We start from the raw sequence: 20,121 nt of genomic DNA on the forward strand, positions 1-20,121 counted from the left end.
GAGTACCATCAGCGTTATAGAGAGGAATTGGCCAAGCTAACTCATTTAATTTGAGTCCTTTGTCCATCGCAAATGCCTTATTGATGTAGCAACCGGTGGCTGCACAATCGAGGAGGGCTTTGGTAACAAGTCCTTTGTGCGAGTTAAGGGTCTCTAGAGTTGTGAGCACTCACACAGAATCTCCTTGAATCTTCCGGATCCATCAAACAGATTCTTTTAGCTGTTTAATGGTCGAAAGTGCATCTTGGATTGTCATCTGGAGAATGTCGCATATTAAGTCATTGTCGACTTTGGACGTCCTGCTTTCATGCAACCATTTCTTCAGGAGATGTCGTCCCTTTCCCTCGTTGTGACATAAGTTCCAATAGATCCAATAGGCATCCTTCTTTGATGCAGGGTAAGGGAGTTCAGGATTACTAGTTTTAGGGGGTACTCAAGCAGGTACTCGCCGAGGTACTCCAGCCCTTTTTGCTTTTAGCGATAAGTTGGGTATGGGTTTTTCTGATACGTCTTTGTCTTTCACCAAGTCACTCTCGTTCGTTAAAACACTGAACTGATTGTTATTGGATTTACAGACAAAGGATCCCTTAGGTGGCATATCTTTCTTCCTAAGGGGTTTTAAAAACCCGCCTCCTCTCCAATTTTCCTGAACTCCGCTTTCTCTGCAGTACTAAACAACTAGATTTCGTTAAGAAGTCGAGGAATGCAATTAAGCCTAGGATGAAGGCAGTCCCGCGCAAGGTGGCCAACTTCTTGACAGTTGTAACACTGACGGTTTCCATTCCAAGCGTTAGGATGAGCATGGGTTCGATCAATTTCCATAGGTCGTCCTTGACCTCTGAAGCTCATACCAGTTCCTGTCTTAGCTTCTGCAGGTTCTGAGGTCATGGTTGACACAGTGGGTACCATCGATACCTGATTCCAGAAAGGATTGTTGGTACTCCAGGGTACTGCTGCTGGAGTACACCCATTATGCTCCACTCCACTCTCAGAGTCCATGCACTGTGCTCCTGAAGGTCAAACCGAATTGCTGCTTCCTTCCATTTGTTGTAGGTCTGCGGCCTAGGATCCATGGCATAGATACGACTAATGAGGAACGGTTTGAGATTTGTCTTTAAAAGCATCAGGAGTCCCTCTTCTTTGAGCCCGGATTCGGCGCAGTACTCGAACTCGAGGAAGAATTGACTAGCCAACTCGTTAGGTTTCTGGACCAGGCTGTGGGGTTTGCTCTGTGCTATATCCTTCTGGTCACCACCAGTGAAATCTCAATGGATTTCTGCCTTTAGGTCATTGAATGACGCTGGCCACCAGCCGTTCTCAATTTCTCGGATTTTATTAGCCGCCCATTTAGGAGGTAGTACTCCGTCGGTCATATGGGCAAGGGTTTTGAGGACCTTTGCATGGTCCACAGCGTATTTCTCTGGATTTCTTTGGAAATAAATATAGAGCTGGGCAAAGAAGGGATTGATGCCTTCAGGGGTTCCATTGAACGCTTTGGGCTTTGTAGCAGACAATTTCTCATTACTCCAGCTATGACTCTTCTCAAGTAACCTAGCAATGACTTCATTTTGAGTATTCAACTGGCTAAGTTGTCGCCAAATGTTGACATTAGGTTCCCTATCCTGCTGTTGTGCGTTAAGACCCTGGAACCATTCTTTGGTTCCTTGAGCGAGGACTTCTGGATTGGGAAGAGCTGGTCCAGCGTCTTGGGAGATGTTGGGATTCATGTGGGTATCCTGATCTAAGGTGGCAGACATGTGCACAGCGATCAGGATGAGGTTTCCAAACTAAAGGTTGGTAAGAGTAGAAAAGGTCAGGTCACCCCTGGGGTACTCTTGTCTATTGTCAGGAGTCGATCCTTGGGTGAGGCGAGCTGACAATTGAAGGGGGAAAAGGAATGACTCCTAGGTAGGATTGACCAGACAAGGGTGAAGTTCTACTGTACACTTGGAGTACTTATATACTACACTACTTAACGGGTAAGGAGCTGAGAGGGCAGGGGCCTCCCTATCTACAATGGTCTACGGCGATCACGAGTCGGATAGAGTGCTCAATGGTGAGGAGCTGAAGGGATTGAAGGGAGGACGATCGCAAAGATCAAAAAGATCAAGTGCGAGGATGGGAGGGGTCGTGATAGCATGTGAAGTACTATGGAGGAGTACTCGGAGTACAGCGAGTTTGTGACACGTATCCTCACGAGCCAGTACTCCAATGACAACGAGAGCATACGATAGACGGTACCCAACATACACCAATGTAGTGTACCACATACCTAATCCATGCATACCCCATCCTGTACTCTAACATGGGAGAAGGGACTCTAGGACGAGTCTGGACCACAATTAGACGGTGAGTCCCCTAATAAAGGCGACCTGGACGACGTAGAGCAATAGAGTGAATGGGGCAGAGGCGGAAGGTGAGGATAGGAAAGGATAAAGGAGGACCAAGGACAAAGGAGATCAAATTCTAGGGAACTATCTACCACTAAGTACTCCTTATATACCTATCTAATAGAAAGGGTTGTACTCCTATACCGATGACCCCTTCTCTAAGATTAGGAGTACTCTCCTATGAATCGACCCATTTCACATGATATTTCCCTTGATCATACGCCGACTCCAACCGCAGTTGACCGTATAGGCGGAAAAGTCGGCAGTAGGTACTACTCCTGGTTCAGTTCATGACAGAACCTATATAACAATGAGGATAATATTGATATGAAAATTCACTGATGTACCTTTGCTCGAAGTTGTTCCTTGACCTTCAGTAAAATACTATGACCAAGGCTATGGCGACTGACATGCGGGGCCATCGGGATAAATTCCCTAAAGAATACTTTGACGATTGTCGATCCATCGTAGAGGTACACTGGCTGTGGAAGTGATGGCACCAAGAAGATATTTATAATGTTCTTTATGATTGTCGTCCCATGGCTGAATCAGCATGATGTCACCACCCGATGTAAATGTAGGAGCACTGGCTGACTGTGACAGTTGACGGTGATGGCTGTTCCGTGACCTTGCAGAGCCTGCTATGGATATTGAATCACTTGGTGCAAGACTAGCATGGGTTGAGCTTGGTGAAGAAGGTATGGATGGAATCGGAGTTGATGGATTCAACAGATGAGAAAATGGAAGGGAGGGGGACGGTGGTGGTAACATAGATGTCGAGGCCAAGTCTGATGCCAGAAATATGGGTGGAGGGATAGCAAGATGCCTTGATGAGGATTGGGTGACAGTGACGGTACGCTTTCGGGTAGGGGTACCTCTGGATTTCTTGATTCGGTGTGCTTCTTTACTGACTTCATCGGGTGCATTGAGACAAGTGGCAAGGTGATTGATCATAGTCCCAATCTCACCACACGTACAACATGGCTTGTCCTGCCATACTAGAGGCCATGTGAGCGATCGCCAACGGTAAGAATAGACAGTGTTAGGTCAAAATATAAATGAACACGCATGTCAGGCTTCCCATTGTGACTCTGACAGCAGCTGCTGATGTGTATCTGCTAGCTGTGATTGGTGCTGCAGATACTCTTGCCTGTCTTTCTTCCAGCAGTATTGACAATACCATCGTGCTTTGTAGCTTGCAATGTTGTCACTATAATTGCTTCATTGTCATACGTTTACGTCCTGGCTGTCATGGTCTGGATGGTGGAAGAATTGCTGCTGTACCCATTCGCTTCAATCTGAAGCCATGGTTATGTGAGTACAGGAAGTACAGGATGAGACGACATCATATAATAAAATGAGAGGCAGCATGCTGACAAATACATCGATAATTGTTATCGTTATCTACACATGTGTATCTATGACGCTCATCGTTATCTACAAACATGTATCCATGACACTCAGGTAGGTGGACTGCAACCGGCCCACTGTCTTTCCTGTGTCCACTACATGGACAACAAATGTGTCCGCCACTGACTTGTCAGACATGCTGTCCACGGGACACACATTTTGTCCCTGGATAATGTGTCCGAGCAACACTGCTTGCTACCCCTTCTCCTAAGATCAGGAGTACTCCTATACTTGGGCCTTTCATATAATATTCCCTCAATTGTGTGCTGAATCTGATAGTAGTTGACTCCAAGAGTGGATGTCTGAAGGTAGGGGTAGTACCCCTGGTTCAGTTTGTGACAAGACATCAGCTATTCCAACAGTTGACAAAATCTAGACAAGGATGTAGAGCATGGATATTTTCTTGCTCCATCAATACCCAAGTCTTGAACAGGCTCTAGATGTTTCCATTCACCAAAGGACTGTTTCCAGAGACAAGGAATGAGTTCTAAATTCAAATTTTGTAATTACATGACATGCATAGATGTTTACAAAGATTCAGGCTAATTTATTGATCTTCAAAATCAAATCTAAATGTTTGGAATAATTATGATGAAGATAATTGTAATAGCAGTAAGGCTAGAGAACTAGCAGCAAGCATAGATGGGAAGACATCAAACCTACACCAGTGAAGCTACCTTTTATAAGTATCTCATTGTAAATACAATGTCTGTCTATGCAGAGTTTAAAGACTCTTAAATCAGATGTTCAGTAACAAAAGCTGGTATTACAAGTTTCAACTTTGGGTAACTACTTTGAAGTTGATAAATTCCCAGTTTGTCATTGATATTCTCTTTATAACGAAAAGTTTTATATTGCCTCTGATTATTTAGGTGGGTTGGTAAGTAATAAGGATATGGTGCCAAAGAAAAAAAGTACAGTAATATCAATCCACCCAGGTAACATACTGCTCATCAAACTTCGCCTTTGGTACATACCTTCCCCCATCCTCATGCTGTGCCTCCAATCTCATCTTGACACTCCTATGAACCTTAACCCCCCTCGTCTTTTGTTTTGGAATGATCCTCCCTCGCCCCAAATTCCACCCCAAGAACGATTTCCATGATCCATCCCCCTGTTGGTATCGCATCCGAACCGGCCAGAATTCGAGAATCCACCAAAACCATTTTAGAGAGAGTTGGTCGTAAATTGGGGAAAGTGCATCAGCTAACTCGAGTTCTTCCTCTGTTGGTCGTTTGATGACCTGGGAAGAGGAGGAGGTAGTCACTGAAGTTGTTGCCTTGGAGGTAGGACATCTGATATAATGTTCTTGGGTGATTTTCAATGGGGGAGGACGAGGAAGAACAGTTGGGTAGAGTGCTGAGGAATCCACGCCCATGACGTCTTCGAGAAGGTCGGCGTGGAACATGATACCGGTGTTGGTTCTGAAACATTCACGAATCATCCATCTGAGAGGGATGCGGGCGAGGTTGGGTTTGGTGTCATTTGAGACGGAGCCACCGCCGACGTCTGTTTAGGGAAATGAGAGAGATGTAAGATATTTCAGAACACAGAAGACGTACCACAATGACATCCCGCAAACCAAACCTAGGGAAAGATCGGATCGGAAATGATGAGAAAGTGAATAAGAAATATAAATTTCTACTTACCTCTTCAATATCCGTCGGAGAATTCCGATCCTTGGAATACTTCCTCTCCAGGGCCCTTAACGTATGTGCATGCTTCGAGTGGTCCGACTGTTTCCCCGCCGCATCAGCAATCATATTCATCAGACTGGGTTCGTCGCAGTGATGACGGCGATCTTTGGGTTTACCGTCCAGCCCCAGCTCAGCCTCCTTTTGTGATGGACGGTTCCATAGGTTTGCTTTGAACTTGGCACGTCGTTCGTCGAGGGCAACTGCATGGCGGAATGTTCGGACGTTGGTATTGGATGTGGTGAATGGAAGGCGCTTCGGGATGAGCCCCACGGAGTTAACGGTGTCCCTATTCGGTGAGGCGGGGTTAAATGTCGCGATTAAACCTTATAAGTGTGAGTAACGTACCATACGCCGATAAACTCGATGTCGGCATCGATAGAGAAAGCTTTTTTGAAAGCGTTGGATTGCTCCCAACCGATTTCGTCGGCACGAGTGTACATCTTGTACGCAAATGGAACTTGTTGGTGATTGCATGCGGGCAAGATTCCGACCTGAGGTAGTCGTAGTTCAGATAAAGACCGTCACAATAAAAAGTAGTACTCACTTTGTGAATCATACCCGCTAGACTGAGGTACGGCGCATGTTAGCACTGATATTCGATTTTTATTTCTCTGAAAGGGGAAGATTTACTCACCTTCGAGCAGTATAAGACCCCCTCGAGAAACCGAATATGCAAATCCTGTCGCCTGCTGTGTCTGTTCGTGGGAGAAAGGAAGTAAAGCGGTGGATGAGAAAATAAGACTCTGAAAAGCGGGAAGGGCGGAATATAGTGACATACAATTCTGCATCAAGAACTCGTATCCACCTGAGCAGGAGAAATCAATAAAGTCAGGCTAGAACAACAGTTAGTGTGTGATATGGCTTACCCATGACATGGGCATCAAGGTTCCAAGCAATAGCTTCGTCGAGTGCCTGAGAAACGGGTAGCATCCGTTAGCCTTGTGATTCCCAAGTCATCTGAGAAAGATAATTTAACCTTGGAAATTTTTGCCATGAGAGGGGTAGCGACTTGTGGCGTTGTGTATGTTCCAATCCCTGCCTGTGCATGGCGTCAGCGCTTCATCCTCGGATGTAATGAGCTTGAGGGGAACATACTTGGTAGTAAACCATCTGCTTTGACCGATCATCCTTCTTTAGTAGGGTGAAAAATTCGACAATGTTCGAGTTCTGGGTGATACCAGGCTTTAGAAACTGAGTGAGAGGAAATAGTGCAGAAAACGAACATCCGCGTCGAATCTATAGTTCAGAATGAATGAAAAGCTGCGTCAAGGCGAAACAAAACAGGACTTACTGATCGCCAGTACCGTCAAAACAGAGCACTAGAGTCCGGTAGGGGTGTTCCGGTGGGACAATCCTTTCTGTCGTAGCCTTGGGGGCATCCACGAAAGTAGAGGCTGAAGGGGATTGTGAAGGACTCGAATCAATGAGCGTATCACCTGTTACACTTCTGGCATGAGTTGCGTCCGACATCTCGTTTGGAGGAAAAGAAGTGGGTACTAGGTTGTCGTATATATAAGAGAACTTTCTTCAAGGGTAGCCGGTTATGGAAGGCTCGCGGGGATTGTTTGGAACCGAATATCGGGAGAAAGCCCAGCATTTACGATGTCGAAGTTAATGCAATTCAAAAACGGCTCGGATGACATTGTGGATGTTCTCCAGATTCGTCCAAGGCAGTGCAAGCCCATCATTTCGATTTAGACTTCGCCGAACACGGTCACCTACCTTGTATTCGGATACAACAATTTTAATTTCTGTGGAATTTTTCAAATAGAAGAGCCCAGTCCGATGTGAACGGATACTGTTCAATCCCTGGAGCCGAGTTTGAAGTTGACAACGTGGGAGCCTTGCGAAGCTGTGGCGAGGATGCATGGTACAGACCCTGGCGCCCCATGCACCTCCGAAGGTATCTTTCGTGGTGAAGGCGTTTGATATCTTCTTGCGGAGCGAAGGTATAGCCCTGTACTGTTCTGCTAGGTAGCCTACTCGTTAAATAAGGGCAACATTGTCTTTGACGTTGTCCTTCGTCTTCAAAAAAATCCCCGTGGACAGCGCTACTAAATCAATGCCACGCTTATGACGGTCCAGTTACCTAAAGGTAAGGCTGTTCATAGAAGTTTGATTTCCCTCAAGTTCCCATAAGAACCAGGCTCAGCTGGACGGGTCTTGTACACAGCGTCAATTCATAGCAATGCGGAGCAGCGAGTAGGTTATGCTATGGGATACTCGACTTCAGGCAAGTGCCTCCATCCGATTATGGTCACTTTCAAGCATTTACAATCTTACTTCATTACTTTCGGGCGGGAAGCTAGAGGCCGAAGCAATGGAAGCGGAAGTGCAACTATTCTTCAACTTTGTGACATGTACGGCAAGAAACGATAGCGAGGAAAAGGGGGGTGTAAGTGACAAACTTAGTAGTCCGCATGTAGAACACTCAAACGGTGAACCTGAAGGCCTACAGGTATCGATAAACGCCGTACGGCTCTACAGCGACAAATCAACTAGTATTTCTTACACATCTCCGTGTTGCTGAAGAGCACGCAATCGGGAGCTAACGCGGAAGAGTTGATACAAGGTCGTGTATTTGGCCACCCGGGCTGCCCATCAATCAGTCGGCAGTGTTCGGCATACTACGCTCAGACCAAATAAATCCAAACCGGACCAAACTCCGACCCTTGACCTCGTGTGTTACCATCCCGTCCTATGTTTCCACTCATACCCTCTCATCGGTGAAACTAGCCGTGTCGATAGTACTCTGTTAGGTTGCTGTTAGGACATGGGGTTAAAGCAGAGCAATTCAAAATAGTGCGTTTGTCACGACTCGCCCGTCGTTCTTGAATTTACCTGATTTTGAGGACAGATAGTGCTGACAAGGACTTGGGCTGCTATCCTCATTCGACGAACAATTCTGGGAACTTGAATACTTGAGGCACTATCGTAACACACAACTTGGCGTCTGCCATCCATTGTAGGAGCGTTACTCGGTCGCTTGGTTGGATCACCTTCAACGCTATTGGGAAGATGGCAGATGGCAAAAACTGATTTTCCTCGAGGGTTCGGTTCCCGGATGCCCAATCAGCCGTCTCGAGGTTATGGAGCGTGTTGGCAAGCTGGTTTGAGGTTTTGGAGGCTCAGAGATGTCTCGTGGTGAATGAAACCCAGGTTCGTTCCCTAATCAACTCACGACAACTATCGTAGGTTGAGGAATTTTGTGGTTATCTGTAGGACTACGGTACTCGGAAGACGGCACCTGCACTCATAAATCTCAGGCTAGCCCTGTAGTTCCTCCGGTTCCTGAACAACAAGATTGTATAGTGCCAGATGTACGAATGGAATTGTGAAAAGAGGCTGAGGCGTGCTCAAGCGATACATGTCAATGAATGGGGTCTCGCCTGTCGGTCACGATCACAGAGCATTCAGCCGGATGGGATAATCGAGAGGAAGGAGCTTTTAGATTTTCTTATCTTACACAGCAACTGCTGGCTTCCTCTCGGCTACAATTTCCCGCCGCGGAGAGAGGGGAGTGAGCTTGAGAATCTAGAGACGCGTGTTTCGGTACGATTTTCCTCCATACGACGTCTTCTCTGCTTCCCCGAGACCCTAGCCACAACAAACGACGTTCTCAGAGCGCTTAGGCTAAACCTACTGAGCGTAACGGTTCGGTCGCTACAGCATGATATCGCTATGCATTCTTTTCACCCTTTCCTTCTTTCCACACCCGTCAAAAAACCCTCATCATCCAGTATGGACAAGTATACGTTCGAGCCTTCATCGAAGGTACTGCAAATGAGCTCTAGGACCATTGAAACCCTCTCTTACGAGTCTCTTCGAATGCGATAGACCATTGGACCTCCCGCGCTACAACACATACGCCGCCGAGATGTCTCCCGCTATCGACGAACCCATTCAATGTCCCAATTTGACAGAGATTATACTTCGCGTTAACCACCGCGATGTATGATAATATCCAGGACGTATTCAACTCAGCCATTGCCCTATTCTTGAAGGTTATCTCGTTGACGGGGCGTCTCGGGTTCTATCACGGACTTGTCGGAAAATGGCCCGGGATGTGGCTTCGGAATCTCCTGGATAGATCAGGTTGTTTGTTGACAAGCATTACACTCAACGAGTCACCACTTTCTAAGCGAAGAAGGCACCATCACTTCTCCAACTCGTTCCATCTCTCGAGTCTCTGACGATCCCCGAGATGTGGGCTCAGGATTGTAGCACTATTTTCGCAGAGCCGATCAAGAACATCTTTCGGATCGTGACACGGCCTGTTATCAGAGCTCACGATTCACCGGGCGGAAAGCCTTATCCACACTTCACCTACGGTTCTGCAACCTACTCTCATGTCTATAGAACTCCGAGTGCTCGGTCATTTCGATGGGGACCACGAGTTTGTGGATATGGTACGATCCATGGGTTTCCATCGACAATGGTACCTCCCGATGCACGTCATTGCTCATTTAGGGTAGCGACGTTGGTGTTTGTTTACTGGAGGTCGGACGGATAAGTCTGTATACGACTACCTGAAGGTGTACGATCAGGAAGGTATGCAGGTTGTTGTAAAGGCAGGAGGAAAGGTTGTAGTGTGTCTGAGTACCACTCACAATTTTTCACGTTGTCATGCTTCCTTCTTTTATTCCCCTTCATTTATGTCATAATTCATTCACAATCGAGCCTCGATGGTATCAATGGTTAAACTGACGCTTTACTAATGGATGTGTGCGAACCAGCAAGAACCGTTGTCAAAGGTCATGATGCGGCAGGATTTTGGAGCCGAGGAGATTCTTGAAATTCCTTTCGCCCGTGATAGGCGCTGTAGAACGGTTTTGTCGAGATCGACATTGTAAACGAGTCAGAATCGGGAACCCGGACTCGGCTGGAGCTGACGGCAAATTCTCGTTCTTACAAAATCGTGTACGCGAAGTCCAATGGACATAATTTGTCGTTATTTGTGGAGCTCTCAATTGACAATTGTCGAGATGAGCAGGAACACCTGTACTGCATCTTATGCCGATGCAAGTCGGTGTTGCCGTACAGTCGTCGCGTCCACTTCCACCCGTCTCTTCGTCGAAAAGGAAATCCTATCACACATAATGTAAAGTTCCATCTCGGACAAATCTTCTTTGCGAACCTCTAGCTAACATTCAAACTCAACGAAGAGAAGAAGGATTCGGAGAGTAAGGTTTCCGAGTTGACCGACAAGGTAGGTCTTAGTCTTGTTTGGTTCGTTCCGCCGTAGCTTATAGAAACTCTTGTTCTTTCGACTGTGATTCTGTTCGGAACGTATTTAGAGGATGTTCAGAAGCGGGAGCGACGGGGTCTACTTCGAAAACGTACAAGTTTGTAAGGTACTTTCAAGGCGATGCGGCGGGGTAATGCGGGTTACTGGTAAAAGATGCGAGACGTCTGGGTCGGAAGTTTGACGACGTAAGCGTAGAGAAGAAAAGCAATGTCGGAACCGTAAACACGAGGCTGACGATAGACGTAAGTGGCGATGCCGAGGCCGCAGAACTCGACCGGATATAGTCTAGAGATAAAACCGAGTGTAAGTAGACTAATAAAAGGAATAAGAATTAAGGAAAGCTCGGAATGGGGCTCGATGTCTTCAATATGTTTTGATCGATGGGCTCAAAGTAATAGGGCTCAAGATGGGGGAAAGAAAGATACCTGTCATTCTCGACAGTTGACCGTATATACGAGCTACAAGCGGTCTGTGCGCGGGAATTTTGGAAGCTACAAGAAAAGTACTTTTATAGTAATGAGTCCAAAAAGAGTATAGATACCGAAAATGACCGTTTTAATTTAACTTTTTGGATCCGAAATCAAATGTTCCGTTAAGTCCGAATCAGCCGTCGTAGGTCAACGCTACTACGCTCCGAGGTGGACGAAGTCTCGATGCGGCGAAGAATTTAACTATTTGCACAGCGGGGTGGACGAAGTCCCACTGGAGCGGACCATATGAGAACTTGAATCGTCTTTCGAGTCTATTTGATTTCTTCTCCGTAGCGTATGAATTTTATAGGGAGCAGGAGAGAGACGATATATGAATGGGATTTGAAGTCTAATAAAGAAAAGTCTTTTGAGCATGGCATTCGAAGATCAAGAACGTAAGGTAATATAAGAAGAAAAGAAGGAGGAAGAATTATGAACTCAACCGTTGTTGAGAGATCTACGAGAGGGCCGTGGGGCTCCGCCACAGTGAGGCAACGTTTTGAGGTCGACCCGACCGAAACTCCTAGACGACCATATTCCTCTTGACAACTTCTTCTCCATCAGCGGATATGGCAAGACATTCGATTACTCGCGGGCGAAGGATAGGCTTGTTGTTAGGAATCTGAGGAACGGTGGGAGGGAATCGAAGCCAATACTCCGCAAAAACAATCGAATCAGGAATCCACATCTTGCATTCCCAAGTAACAATGCCGCTAAGCTCCTTAGGCGACAAAGCATCCCACTGGCGCTTCCACACCTCCTTCTGGTACATCTTCTCGACTGTCCTTCGAAACAACTGTGCTCCGTGATCAACCATCACTCGCAAACCCGTACTCCGCTCGTAAAATCCCGTCTTGTCATTGTAGAATCGTTTAGCGAAGTGATAAAGGTGGTTCCTGTCGAAAGGAGCAATGTTCTCAGCGTATTCGGTTGGCATAGCATGAAGAGAATAGTCATTATTGATCCAGCATCGGAGCGCTCGCATATTGAGGGTGGAATCTCGAACGTATAACCGAATGACAACGGGAAGTGTCACGAATTCGTCACCTAACAAAAAGTCAACGCCAATGCAATAATCAAAACATACCGTAAATCCCAATTTCTTCGTTCCTATGTAGGAAAACCCAACACTACTACTCGCACCATCGGACTTTACCCATTCATCCAAGTTGAAAAGAGAGTTCATGAGGCCGATACGAATTTGATCATCTGGACAGAAATCCAAGTCGTTCCATGTCAATAATCTCGGGTCGAGCAAGTATTCTTCGAAAGGCTTATCGGAAGCGTCGAAAGGTGGTACCAAGCGGTGTCGAATTTGTTCTTGTACGTTCGTAGAAACTTGAGGGACTCCAGTATCGTCGAGTAGAGCAAGAAAATCGTGAGGAATAAAGGAAAAAAGGTCTTCTTTATTGAAATAAATTGAAGGAGGGCAAACGAGAAGGGGAGAGGCCATCAAGGCAGCCACATAAACTTGATATACATCAGCAAGAGTGATTGAGTCTGAGTTGGACATGGGGAAGAATGGGAAATTGTCGATAGGGAAGCAGGCAAAGAGGCGTAAGGATTTATAAGGTGCAGGGATAAGGTCCGACGAAATCTATAGTCAAAGGAAAGGTTCGATGTCGTAGATCGGCATAGAAGGCCGTCTGGTGATCGCTTCTCTGGCCTCTTTTCGCAAGGATACGGTTACCGAATTGGAGAACTGTTCGAGATTCGCATAAATCGGTAATGCTTGCCTCGTGCCCGGAAGCGTTGTTCGTAGAGTTTGATTTTCAGGTCTGAAATAAAATAATCGCAAGCGCTGTGCATGTACGTGACCTTTGAGAATTGCGCCACTTAGCTCTTGTAGTACAAACACTCCGTTTTCCGTTTTCTGTTTGACGATATACGGTCCGGCGTAAGTCCATTTTCCTTTTCCTCCCTTGATTTCATCGATGTGCGACTCCCGAAGCCACACGTACATCCCTGGCTGATAATCGTGGAAGTCGAAGATTGAGCCTCGTGTTTTGTGCATATCGTCGATGGACTTCTGGCGCATGCGCACTATTTCCTCGTTTGCAGCTGTCCAGTCTGAATTTCTTCGCTTTAGTTGCAAGATCCTAATCGCTAAAAGTTCCTCATGTGTGCGTACGGTATGCCAGTCAAGAGTCTGCCAAGTGGATTCAGTAACGTCGAACGAGAATACTGGGTGCACACCGTAAAGTAAGTAGTAGGGCGAGTAACCCGTCGCTCTTGATACAGTAACTCTGGAGGCGAATAAAGCAGGTGCTAGGTAGGTAGGCCAAAGTCCTTTTGCATCTCCACAGCATTTGAAGATAGCGTCGAGCAAAGGTTGATGGGCTCGTTCCACCGGGGCATTCCCCTCCAGATGATACGCTGTTGAAATTATCACCGTACAATTATACTGGGAACGTAAAAGATCCTCCACTTCACCTTTAAATTCGCTTCCGCCATCCATCGAAATCTTTGGAATGCAAGCAAAACGACAAATCAACTCTTCATAGATAAACCTTGCGACAGGTGCGGACTTCAACGCCTTGAGCGCCCGAGCTTCGTACCACAGGATTGTCGGTTCTATTGCTTGTACAATGAAACTGACGCCGCCTTTGCCTGGAGGCATATGAATGCAATCTAAATTGAAATGCCGTAGAAGTGGTGACTGCCATGAAACGTTATAGGGAATTAGAGGTAAGTCTCGAATTGAACGCTGGCATTCGATGCACGATCGTATGAAGTAGGCAACCGAATCGAACATATTCGGCCAGTAGAACCTGTCTGTTAGCAAGCGGTATGTTGAATTTCTTCCCTTGTGACCAACTTCACGATTGTGGGCTTTCGAGATAATTCCCTGGCGTCTTTCGAAAGATTCAACAACCAGACGAGGAATGCCGTCTACTTTTCCTCTTCTAGCCGTCCACAAACGATTGTCGTGAAGGAAGAATCTACGAGCAAGCTTCTTGAACCTCAATTTGGACTTGGCGGATACGCACTGTTCAGGTAGAAGACCCTTCTCCAGGTATTGCCGAATGCCGAACCAGAACTCTGCACCATCTTTATCCAATAGTCCGAACTTGTGGCCTACATGGACTTCAAATTGCGGCGACTCTTGGACGTAATGGTCATATACCGTGTATTCCAAGTTAACCAGTTCGTCTCCTAGAAGAAAGTCATCAGTAGCGCACGACATAGAAGTACGAAGCCTGAATTCAGGAAGAAAATTCGTATAGTAAGGCGAGGACAACAGAGAAGTTTGTGCAAGCAAAGTGGAAGTCATCAACAAATCCTCGAGAATATAGTCTTCGACTTGTACGGAAGAGCTTGTATCATAGAAAGGAACAGATGGAAATACGGAATGATTTTCATACGGAAGGGTTGCCAGGTAAATAGAGTCAAAAAGGTACTTAGCTTGTTCTGTAGGGTCTGCGACGACTTCCGAGAGATTTAGGTAAGACTCTATGAACTCTTCTAACTCCGAAGCAGTTTCCACTGGATTTTCATCATCTCCAGGTGCCGGTGGCCTTCTAGAAAGTGCATCCTCGAGTTTGTGTGAATCTGCAGGAACGTGATGGAGTTCAAAGTCGAACAAACGGATCCAAGAGACCCATCGGAGCAAAGGAGCGTTCGGGACATCGTCAGGTTGCTTTAACATATATACTAAGGACTTAGCATCGTGATCCAATCTGAAATGAATTCCCCATAGGCGATGTCGTAGCTCCTTGAAGGCTCTAAAGATTCCGTATACTTCGGTTTTTGGCTGGCCATAGTTCTGCTCGCGATCGCCGAAAGTACAAGAACCATAAATGGCCGGGTGCTTCTTCCCATCTCTAATCTGATACACGGTCCATCCCGCCCCCATCCATGAAGAATCAACACCAACTACTATCAGCCCTTCGTCGGTCTTGCGATTGCGACGAAGAACCTTTGCAGCCAAATGGTAGTCGATTTTTACTAGTACAGGTGCGGTTGTGATTCGGTGGATTAACTTTTGCATAGCTTCTTCTGCCTCATCTGTGAACATGAATGGTTCGTCAGCCAGCTCGTTCTTGTGTAGGAGAATCGTTAAAGGCTTAGCAATGAGGGCAAAACCCTTGATCCATCGACGACCAACGCCCGCAACTCCTAAGAATTGGCGGACTTCTTGTACACTGTCTGGTCGCTTCCAGTTGGTGACTTTCTTTACTAGGTTTGGTTCGACAATCCATCCTTCCAACGAAACTATGGATCCGACTATCTTGAGTTTGAATGCTGCTAAGATTGCTTTCGTCCCTGAGGCGGTAATTCCAGCGTTTATCATCGCTCCTAAAGCTAATGACAGGTTAACAGCATATTCATAGACAAACCTACGTATGTTTTTGTTTTCGGGTATCGGTTCATCTTCGTAACGGGTGTTCGGTCCTCGTAATGTACAATCATCTAGAAAGTTTTTAGCGATATCTCTAACAGAAAATAATGCGTGTTCCACGCATCGTTGAAATTCTTGAACAGAGTTCGTGAATCCCTGTACCAATGTACACTGTTGCTTTACTCCCGCAGGTGACGTGAATGCTTGTAGAGGGCGAGATTTTACATGAACCCTACGAGCATCAAACCCCGAAAACATGTCGAAAAGACCCATTATAGCATATCCCACATGATCTTCAGCGAACTCATGTACATTGGGCGGCAATGATGCATCCTGTATAGTGACGGAATTCAGTTTTTCTAAGTTTATGACCAAACGCAAACCGTTCTTCTTTTTGACAGCGAACAATGGGGAACGATAACTCGAAGTTGTTGGTTCGAACCGTCCTGCTTGCTCTTGTGCTATAACCTCTCGCCGGACTTCGTCTCGAATAGCTACTGGAATTGGAATAGGCGGTAGTTGCCACGGAGTGTGTTCTATAGTAGGGATTTCATAGTCAGGATAATATTCAGGCGAAAAGAAACCTTTTTCGGCAAATTCGAAGGCGAAAGCCTGTTCCTTTTGTACGACAACCCATGCTATCAGGTTCGTCTCGTCTTCTGTCAATATGTTTGGTTCGATCTTATCTAGCATCATATGTAAGCGTTCTTCAGTAACACGGATACCAAAAGGGAGACTCCTCCATGGTGGAGGCTTATCTGGTAACAAAAGCGGAATTGGATCTGGAATTCGTTTGAATTCTTGAGCGGCCGGATTCGGAAAGTAAGTTGGGACTGGACGATGTTTTCTATCAACTGGTTTATACCGTCTAACTGGAGGTGTTGCCTTAACTGGAAAAGAACCATACGTATCAGAAAATGCACGTTTAATCCATGGAGAAGAATGATAAGAGTCATCTGGAATATAAGAAAGAGCCGAGGCATTATAACATTGATAAAGTAATGAATCATATGTAGGATTTGGAAAAGCTTGAGAAAGAAAATCAAAATTGGAGAACTCAGCGTTGCCAAGTAATGCTTCTATTGATCTCCCTACAACGGCAGGAGTCGTACGGGAGATGTCTTGATACGAATCCTTCTTCAAAAACCCTGTTCTTCGTCTTCGATTTCTTCAACACGAGCTTCATGCGTATGACGAGGACAGGCTATTGTCGTCTTATTCCTAGGGTCATCTGGTTTAGTCAAATTAATAGTCAATGTCGCTCGTTTCCCGTCCTCTGGATTTTTCCAGAGCAAAAGATTAACTAGACCGGATCTGTGGTATTGTAACCGAGCGCAGTATGTGGTAAGGAACGGTTGGCCGAGGATGATATCTTGTTTTTCCATCCGTTGATGAGAAACGAAGACATGATGAGGGAATTCATGACGTCCAATAGACATTGGTGCGTCTACTATCACACCTTGAAGCTGTTCAGGGTTACCGTGTATGCCCTTAAGGCTCCAGTTCATTCCTTCGAAATCTACTGGAAGTGAAGCGCGATCTGGAAGATCTATTGAGGCTACGTTCAATTCTGATCCGGTATCAATCATTGCAGTAAAAGAAACGCCATTTATAACAACTTCCAGCGTTCCCGTAACCATTGCGAAGAACTTCTTTGATGGTTCGTTAAGGACTGCAGCTGAACACCGGGAAACAAAATCCGTCATCTGATACGACACATCCGTGACATTAAGGTCTTCAACCTTATATTTATCGTTCGACGGATCTCGTTCAGTAAGACATAACTCGGCGACATCGTCTCCAATATAGTCGCCATCATCGGTAGAATAGGTAGCATTAAAATTATCAGAATACTCAGCTAGTTTTGATGTATATTCTCGTCGCGTCTTTGTTGCATCTGAGAATAGTCTTTGTAGAGCTGGACTGTTACCAATGATCTGCACAACGGGAAGGGATATCATCTGTGACATTATGTGATCGAAAACAAGCTTTGCGTCAGCTTTCTGTTGAATATCCGAAGTAAAATGATAGGAATTCTTATCCTTTGCCGATTCGTCTTTCATTTTGATGTCTTTCGGGGCCTCTTTCGTCTTTGAGGGAAGAGAATCCTTCCATCCTTCCCTACGGTTGATAGGATTAGTAGGTGGAGGAATGGAGATTGACTTATCCTTTATATGCGCGGTTGGTACTGGTTTCGGCTGCTGTTGGGGTGGAATCCTCGAACTGGATGGTGTAGTAACTTCTGGCCGTTTCCCTTTATCCTTTAGGCTATTTGACGATCCAGGTTCCCGACGTGCCGTTGGATCGTACCGGGCAGAGGTATCTTTCCCAGAACGCGTGACCGGATACGTTTGGTGTGGATAATCTTCATAAAAGCTAGTACAATAACGGTCTGATGAACTGGCTGGATGGGAATCGTAACGGTGAGCTTCATGTTGGAGGTTTGATAGCGAAAAGACTTCTCTGTTTAAAGCCGGTTCTCCACCAATGAATAAGTCAACATTATTCGTCCGTGGTTGATGAGGAGGAGGATCTCTCGTAAATCGAACTTGTCGAGACGTATCAGAGGCAACGTTTGGTGCTTGGTTAGCTGTCGCTATTGTAGGAAACTCTCGAAGGAACGCAGCCACACCGCCTTGCTGGGACCTAGCAACTCTTGGTAAGTCCTTTCCATTATTCAATACATACTTGGTTCGTTCTTCGTCCCATTTAACAAGTCCTTCTGCGACTAATGCTTTCATTTCTGGGCAGTGAGACGGATGTAACCTATGCGTCAGCTGTTCTCCTTCCTTACCACATATAAAACAACGCTTCAAGTCGTAGTTATTTGAAGTTTGGGGCCAACGGTTAGATTCTGGAACCGATGTTTGAGGTACCGTAACATTAGGAGACTTCGAATTGAAGAACGACATCATTTGAGCTTGATTCAACTTCAGAGCTTCCATTTGTTTGGCTAGATCGTCGATCGAAGTGGATGGGACCCCTTGACCTAAAGGACGGTTGACAGCTGATGACGGTTGAGTTCGTGAATTCTTCTTTCGTTCTCCTTCGTCGTCGTATTGAACCCTATCAGGATCTGGATTAGCGCTAGCTTTCCACGGAACATAGAAAAGACTCTTAGGGTCGAAGCGAGTATAAAGCATATCTAAGACGTCGTCAATAGTAGGCGCATTTTCACGGGTCTTTTGTTCCTCGCGTAACTGATTCTCGAGCCATTCTCGCATTGGTTGAGGTAAACCAGCGACGAAGTAAAATCTGGAATCGGTTTCAGTTATGGTAGAATTGTTAACTAGAACGTTACTAAGTCTTTCAAAACTTTGAAAGTAATGTTCTATCGCCGAGCGTGTCCTGAACGCTGGTTTCGTATTCTGTTTGTTACAAAACTCTTGGAGGTCCTGAATGGTAACGGAGGGAGCCAAATCCAATGAACCATATCGTCGTAACAGTGCCTTCTTCGCTACTTCCCAGGTCTTGTTCTTCTTGTCAATATTGAATGTAGGATTGTACCTAATCGTATCTTGAACCTGTTCTGAAGAATAGAAGTAAATTTGATCCACAGCGTCGTTGTCCGATAGACCAGCGCCATCTGTCATGCGCTTAAGCATCTCCAAGAATACTGTAGCCCTCGTTCCTGAGAAGAACGGAGCGTTCGACGTTCCTGGTGCTGGCATCGTAATGAGTAGTTGAAGCCTAGATCCAAGACTCGTCGAAGGCGTAAGGTTGTTGAAGTCCGATGAATCTGACGAATCCATTGGAGGCGGTTGAGCAGTCTGTTGGCCGTGCGTCGATCCAGTTTGAGTTGACATGTTGTTGCCTATGACGAAAACAATGAGTAACAATAAAGAATAATATGAGCGTACTCGTCAAAAGCCGTTTGGCTGTTGAATGAAGAAGAATGTCCTTTAATAATTCGATGTTCTAAGGGGGTAAAACGGTCAATACGACGATTGGCGCGAAGCTAATCGTGTGACGAGTATTGAACGTATCAACACACGCGATATAAAGATTGGCGCGTAGCTAATCTTCACAGGGCTCAAAAGATTATAAAGAACTGAAAGTGTAATGATAGATCTTTGAGAATAAACTCAGAATGAACGTCGGAGACTACTTTTGGTAAGTCTCTGACCACTTTGATAGCTTGTAGCCCGTCAAAGTATTCGTAAGGAACTGCTTGAAGCAAATTCCTTCGACTAGAATGAAAGTACGAGAAAATTATAATCAACTTTCTCTTCTACCTTAGTGGAAGAGAGAGAGGGAGTAGTAATCGTCTCTGCCGTAGTGGAGATGATAACAAAGGAAAAATAAAGGGATAAGAACAGATTACTTAGCTGTTCTATATATGTCAAACTTCTCGGAAAACCTAGTCCCTCGCGGTGGGCTCCACTGCGGCGGGGTAATGCGGGTTACTGGTAAAAGATGCGAGACGTCTGGGTCGGAAGTTTGACGACGTAAGCGTAGAGAAGAAAAGCAATGTCGGAACCGTAAACACGAGGCTGACGATAGATGTAAGTGGCGATGCCGAGGCCGCAGAACTCGACCGGATATAGTCTAGAGATAAAACCGA

At 45.8% G+C, this 20,121-nt stretch overlaps 3 protein-coding genes across 3 annotated transcripts; 1 reads left to right on the plus strand and 2 right to left on the minus strand.

The window, feature by feature from the left end:
- Positions 1-2,825: 2,825 nt before the first annotated feature.
- E1B28_008060 (uncharacterized protein) lies at positions 2,826-3,344 on the minus strand (the record flags this gene model as incomplete). The annotated part of the gene is made up of 1 exon (XM_043152847.1): positions 2,826-3,344. The coding sequence occupies one exon, from the start codon at positions 3,342-3,344 to the stop codon at positions 2,826-2,828; it is 519 nt and encodes a 172-aa protein (XP_043010934.1).
- Positions 3,345-4,656: 1,312 nt separating this feature from the next.
- Positions 4,657-6,967, minus strand: E1B28_008061 (uncharacterized protein; the record flags this gene model as incomplete). Its single annotated transcript, XM_043152848.1, has 12 exons — positions 4,657-5,309; positions 5,363-5,387; positions 5,450-5,783; positions 5,843-5,988; positions 6,042-6,063; positions 6,132-6,192; positions 6,276-6,302; positions 6,364-6,409; positions 6,474-6,536; positions 6,593-6,679; positions 6,721-6,733; positions 6,789-6,967. 12 exons carry the CDS (start codon positions 6,965-6,967, stop codon positions 4,726-4,728), a joined length of 1,587 nt encoding a protein of 528 aa, XP_043010935.1. The 3' UTR covers positions 4,657-4,725.
- A 1,848-nt stretch (positions 6,968-8,815) lies between these two features.
- Positions 8,816-9,334, plus strand: E1B28_008062 (uncharacterized protein; the record flags this gene model as incomplete). The annotated part of the gene is made up of 1 exon (XM_043152849.1): positions 8,816-9,334. The coding sequence occupies one exon, from the start codon at positions 8,816-8,818 to the stop codon at positions 9,332-9,334; it is 519 nt and encodes a 172-aa protein (XP_043010936.1).
- Between the last annotated feature and the right edge of the window lie 10,787 nt (positions 9,335-20,121).

The sequence above is a fragment of the Marasmius oreades genome, chromosome 4 (genome assembly GCF_018924745.1).
Source record: "Marasmius oreades isolate 03SP1 chromosome 4, whole genome shotgun sequence".
NCBI lineage: Eukaryota > Fungi > Basidiomycota > Agaricomycetes > Agaricales > Marasmiaceae > Marasmius > Marasmius oreades.